The 5,755-nt window shown below is 44.8% G+C and overlaps 1 protein-coding gene across 2 annotated transcripts in view; it reads left to right on the top strand.

Moving 5' to 3' along the window:
• Positions 1-243: 243 nt before the first annotated feature.
• Positions 244-5,755, top strand: part of LOC311119203 (arf-GAP with GTPase, ANK repeat and PH domain-containing protein 1-like) — a gene marked incomplete at its 3' end in the record, with an annotated part of 85,181 nt that continues 79,669 nt past the window's right edge. The window contains exons 1-3 of one of the 2 annotated variants that reach the window (XM_084193935.1): positions 244-325; positions 1,233-1,374; positions 1,617-1,751. In XM_084193935.1, coding sequence (XP_084050061.1) covers positions 1,320-1,374; positions 1,617-1,751 — 190 coding nt within the window. In that variant the 5' untranslated portion in view covers positions 244-325; positions 1,233-1,319. Of the gene's footprint in view, positions 326-1,232; positions 1,375-1,616; positions 1,752-5,755 lie in introns of those variants that run through there. The other variant, XM_084193936.1, reaches the window with a different exon arrangement.

Here is a 5,755-nt window from a genome sequence, read left to right as displayed (position 1 = left end):
TCTCACTACCATTACCTCATCAAACAGCTTTACTACGCATTTTTGAAATCATCAACCGTTAATTTAATTATTTCACTCTAGCTGGTCTAACGTGATATCAACAAATGAAATGTGAAATTGGACTAAAAGCTAAGTGAGGCTAGTTATACTGTGGTTATTAATGGAGTATTTGATCAGTCTCCATCGTTAGTCCCTCTCTTCTCCTCTCCTCTCTCTCATACTATGTGTTGTTCCTACAGGGGGCCGTTTTAAGAAGGAGATAGTGGTGGATGGACAGAGCAACCTGCTGCTAATCAGAGATGAAGGGGGCCCTCCAGAGGCTCAGGTTGGTAATACAGCTTTATTAACATGGCAGTATCATCTGCAACATGCTGCTGTGGATTGATTACAGGTGGGTTTCCTGTACACAGATTAAGCCGATTTAGCCCTAGACTAAAAATCCACTTTAATGGAGATACTCTATTGAGCGTCCTTTTTAATCTATAACTAGTCTTAATCTGGGTCCTGGAAACTGATGCTTCCTAACCTAACCACAAATGCAGTTTGAACTACTAACCCGAATACCTTAAAGCTAGAATCCTTAGTTGAAACAATATCAAAGCCCCGCCCCGGTTTTGCTAAAAAGCTAAGGCATGGGGCTGGAGAAATGTTAACTCTCAAATTCATAGACGGTTATGGATGCACGCACTGCCCATCCATGATATCAAATGTATAATTGTAACCATGTTTTGAGGCTATACAATGTTTCTTTACATGTATGTTTACAAACATTGGAGTAAAACAATCTTATATTTTGGGTTCTGATGGTGTATGACAGTAGGACTAAGCTCGAGGCATATTCTTCAAGAGTCAATGGTTATATATCATTAATTTATAAGTCCAAAAATGGATGTATCAACTAAGGATTCTAGCTTGAACCTTACGATCCTTCTCTCTCTCTCCCTCTCTTTCTTTCCCCTCTCGTTCTCCTCTCTCTCTCTCCCTCTCTTTCTTTCCCCCCTCTCTCTCTCTCTCTCTCTCTCTCTCTTTCTTTCTCTCTCTCTCTTTCTTTCCCTCTCTCTTTCTTTCCCTCTCTCTCTCTCTTTCTTTCCCCTCTCTCTCTCTCTCTCTCTCTCTGTCTCTCTCTCGCTGTCTCTCTCTCGCTGTCTCTCTCTCGCTGTCTCTCTCTCGCTCTCGCTCTCTCTCTCTCTCTCTCTCTCTCTCTCTCTCTCTCTCTCTCTCTCCCTCTCCAGTTTGCCCTGTGGGTGGATGCGGTGATATTTGTGTTCAGTCTGGAGGATGAGATCAGTTTCCAGACAGTCTACCATTACTACAGCCGCATGGCTAACTACCGCAACACTGCTGAGGTACCTCTGGTGCTGGTGGGAACGCAAGGTGAGACACACACACTGGCATGCAGAGACACGAGCACACATGCACTGTGCATGAACAGAATACTATGTTGCACCATAGTTCCATACACCTTCTGGCATCTTTTCTCCAGCCTCTATCCGAAATCACTTCCTTGGAGTGCCACTGCCACCTAAGGGCTGTCTGTAGTTACTGCAATAAGACATGCATTCCCTCTCTATAAGCACTAGAGGGCGCCACTTGATTGGCTATTTCTGTGATTGCAGATGCTATCAGCTCAGCCAATCCCCGGGTCATCGACGACACACGAGCACGCAAGCTGTCCAATGACCTGAAGCGCTGCACCTACTATGAGACGTGCGCCACCTACGGCCTCAATGTGGAACGGGTCTTCCAGGACGGTAAGACTACTCCGCCGGAGTTGTTATAGAAAACTAAGATAACCCACCGGAGATGTTAACCCATCGTTTGAGTTGTCTGTTCTAAATAAGCAATATCTGTAGATCATGGTATAATCTATTTCCATTCATTCAACACAACTAAGATGCAGGAAGTTGTGAGACTGAGACTTAAATTTGTTTATGCAGGTTAAATGTTTATCACAGGTTGTGGATATGGTTTAATTTGGGGTAGGAGTATGCTGCAATTATCAGCCATAAAATACAGTTGGTCAGCTGAACCCACTACCTGTAATTCATACATCTCTTCAGTGTTCAGCCAAAGCTCCTTCCTGCTTTCCTTCCTTCCTTTATAAAGACAGGAAACAATAAAAAGCTGGGAAGCAAGGTGACATTCCCCCTGATGACTGGCCGTTTGCTTGGTCTTAATCATCTGTCAATTAACTATTAAATGGGCCCTCTCACCTATTTAGCTGAAGCGAACCGCAATTACATTTTATAATACAGGGAGGGGAGCGGGCAGAGTCACAATGTCCCTCTTATGGACAACGGTGTCCAGTCCAGCAGCACCAGCAATTAGCTGGTCATGTCACATGATCTCAACCAGGATGGAGAAATACATCAAACACATGATGAGGGAGAGGATGGTTCAAGAAATATGGCTGACCTTTTGACTCCATTTCCACCAAGAAATATGGCTGACCTTTGAATCCCTTTTCCACCACGAAATATGGCTGACCTTTGACTCCAAAATATACAGTGGCTTGCGAAAATATTCACCTCCCTTGGCATTTTTCCTATTTTATTGCCTTACAGCCTGGAATTAAAATGGATTTTTGGGGGGTTTGTATCATTCGATTTACACAACATGCATACCACTTTGAAGATGCAAAATCATTTTTGGGGTGAAACAAACAAGAAATAAGACAAAAAAACTGAACTTGAGCGTGCATAACTATTCACCCCCTCAAAGTCAATACTTTGTAGAGCCACCTTTTGCAGCAATTACAGGTACAAGTCTCTTGGGGTATGTCTCTATAAGCTTGGCACATCTAGCCACTGGGATTTTTGCCCATTCTTCAAGGCAAAACTGCTCCAGCTCCTTCAAGTTGGATGGGTTCCGCTGGTGTACAGCAATCTTTAAGTCATTCCACAGATTCTCAATTGGATTGAGGTCTGGGCTTTGACTAGGCCATTCCAAGACATTTAAATGTTTCCCCTTAAACCACTCGAGTGTTGCTTTAGCAGTATGCTTAGGGTCATTGTCCTGCTGGAAGATGAACCTCCGTCCCAGTCTCAAATCTCTGGAAGACTGTAACAGGTTTCCCTCAAGAATTTCCCTGTATTTAGCACCATCCATCATTCCTTCAATTCTGACCAGTTTCCCAGTCCCTGCCGATGGAAAAACATCCCCACAGCATGATGCTGCCACCACCATGCTTCACTGTGGGGATTGTGTTCTCGGAGTGATGAGAGGTGTTGGGTTTGCGCCAGACAAAGCTTTTTCCTTGATGGCCAAAAAGCTCAATTTTAGTCTCATCTGACCAGAGTACCTTCTTCCATATGTTTGGGGAGTCTCCAACATGCCTTTTGGCCAACACCAAACGTGTTTGCTAATTTTTTTCTTTAAGCAATGGCTTTTTTCTTGGCACTCTTCCATAAAGCCCAGCGCTGTGGAGAGTACAGCTTAAAGTGGTCCTATGGACAGATACTCCAATCTCCGCTGTGGAGCTTTGCAGCTCCTTCAGGGTTATCTTTCGTGTCTTTGTTGCCTCTCTGATTAATGCCCTCCTTGCCTGGTCCGTGAGTTTTGGTAGACGGCCCTCTCTTGGCAGGTTTGTTGTGGTGCTATATTCTTTCAATTTTTTTATAATGGATTTAATGGTGCTCCGTGGGATGTTGAAAGTTTTGGATATTTTTTATAACCCAACCCTGATCTGTACTTCTCCACAACTTTTGCAAGGCACTGTATATGGCTGTTCTTGGACTCCCTTTTCCACCAAGAAATATGGCTGACCTTGGGCTCCCTTTTCCCACTGAGAAATATGGCTGACCTTTGACACCCTTTTCCACCAAGAAATATCCAGTTTCTTGATTAAAATAGTGTCCACATCTCCATAAATCCACAATGTCCGTGTCTCGAAAAAATTATGAGATGGTGTGCACTCACTACTGTAAGTCGCTCTGGACAAGAGCGTCTGCTAAATTACTAACATGTAAAATGTCTCCAGAAAGCCACCATGCCTTGTCCAAAGTGTTATCTAGCTAGATGCTGTTCAGAATTGACCTGTATGGTCTAAAGTAGTTTGTTGGAGGTGATGTTTTCACTATACTACTATAGTATGGTCTCCCGTGTTAATGTCAAGTAGGAACCCTGCTCCAGTAATAGTCAATCCTGAGGCTTTTCTGCTATATCACCCATATTAATCACCATGCTGTAACTCATTAATAAAGCTGTGGTGTCATCATGGGGGAGCTGAGGCTGGGCATGGGCCCAGCTAGGCTGTAATTAGTGAAATATATGGCATGCAATCAGTGGTTCATTATCAGCCCCTGCTACACCAAGTCATCCTCCACAATGACAAGTATCTGTGTCTCTGTGTCTCTGTCTTTCTGTCTGTGTCTTTCTGTCTGTGTGTCTCTGTCTCTCTGTGTGTCTCTTTGTCTGTCTCTCTGTCTGTCTCTCTGTGTCTCTCTCTCTGTGTGTCTCTCTCTCTGTGTCTCTCTGTCTCTCTCTCTCTGTGTCTCTCTGTGTCTCTCTCTCTCTGTGTCTCTCTGTGTCTCTCTCTCTCTGTGTCTCTCTGTCTCTCTCTCTCTGTGTCTCTCTGTGTGTCTCTCTGTGTCTCTCTCTCTCTGTGTGTCTCTCTCTCTCTGTGTGTCTCTCTCTCTCTGTGTCTCTCTGTGTCTCTCTGTGTCTCTCTCTCTCTGTGTCTCTCTCTCTGTGTCTCTCTGTGTCTCTGTCTCTCTGTGTCTCTCTATGTGTCTCTCTGTGTCTCTCTCTCTGTGTCTCTCTCTCTGTCTCTCTCTCTCTTTGTGTCTCTCTCTCTTTGTGTCTCTCTCTCTTTGTGTCTCTCTCTCTTTGTGTCTCTCTCTCTTTGTGTCTCTCTCTCTTTGTGTCTCTGTGTGTCTCTCTGTGTGTCTCTCTCTGTGTCTCTCTCTCTGTGTGTCTCTCTCTGTGTCTCTCTCTCTCTGTGTCTCTCTCTCTTTGTCTCTCTCTCTTTGTGTCTCTCTCTCTTTGTGTCTCTCTCTCTTTGTGTCTCTGTGTGTCTCTCTGTGTGTCTCTCTGTGTGTCTCTCTGTGTGTCTCTGTCTGTGTGTCTCTGTCTCAGTCTGTCTGTGTCTCTGTCTGTCTGTCTGTGTCTCTAGTCTGTTTCTGTATGTCTGTCTCTGTCTCAGTCTGTCTGTTTCTGTATGTCTTTAGTCTGCTGGACTGTCTCTCTGTGTCTCTCTCTCTGTGTGTCTCTCTCTCTGTGTCTCTCTGTCTATCTCTCTCTGTGTCTCTCTCTCTCTGTGTCTCTCTGTGTCTCTCTCTCTCTGTGTCTCTCTGTGTGTCTCTCTGTGTCTCTCTGTGTGTCTCTCTGTGTCTCTCTCTCTCTGTGTGTCTCTCTCTCTCTGTGTCTCTCTGTGTCTCTCTGTGTCTCTCTCTCTCTGTGTCTCTCTGTGTCTCTGTCTCTCTGTGTCTCTCTATGTGTCTCTCTGTGTCTCTCTCTCTGTGTCTCTCTCTCTGTGTCTCTCTCTCTCTGTGTCTCTCTCTCTTTGTGTCTCTCTCTCTTTGTGTCTCTCTCTCTTTGTGTCTCTGTGTGTCTCTCTGTGTGTCTCTCTCTGTGTCTCTCTCTCTGTGTGTCTCTCTCTCTGTGTCTCTCTCTCTCTGTGTCTCTCTCTCTTTGTGTCTCTCTCTCTTTGTGTCTCTCTCTCTTTGTGTCTCTCTGTGTGTCTCTCTGTGTGTCTCTGTCTGTGTGTCTCTGTCTCAGTCTGTCTGTCTGTCTGTGTCTCTGTCTGTCTGTGTCT

Source organism: Coregonus lavaretus (genome assembly GCF_964263955.1).
Source record: "Coregonus lavaretus genome assembly, contig: HAP1_SCAFFOLD_2123, whole genome shotgun sequence".
Lineage (NCBI taxonomy): Eukaryota > Metazoa > Chordata > Actinopteri > Salmoniformes > Salmonidae > Coregonus > Coregonus lavaretus.
Note: the sequence above shows the minus strand (reverse complement) of the source record. Positions and strands in the feature narration are given on the sequence as shown.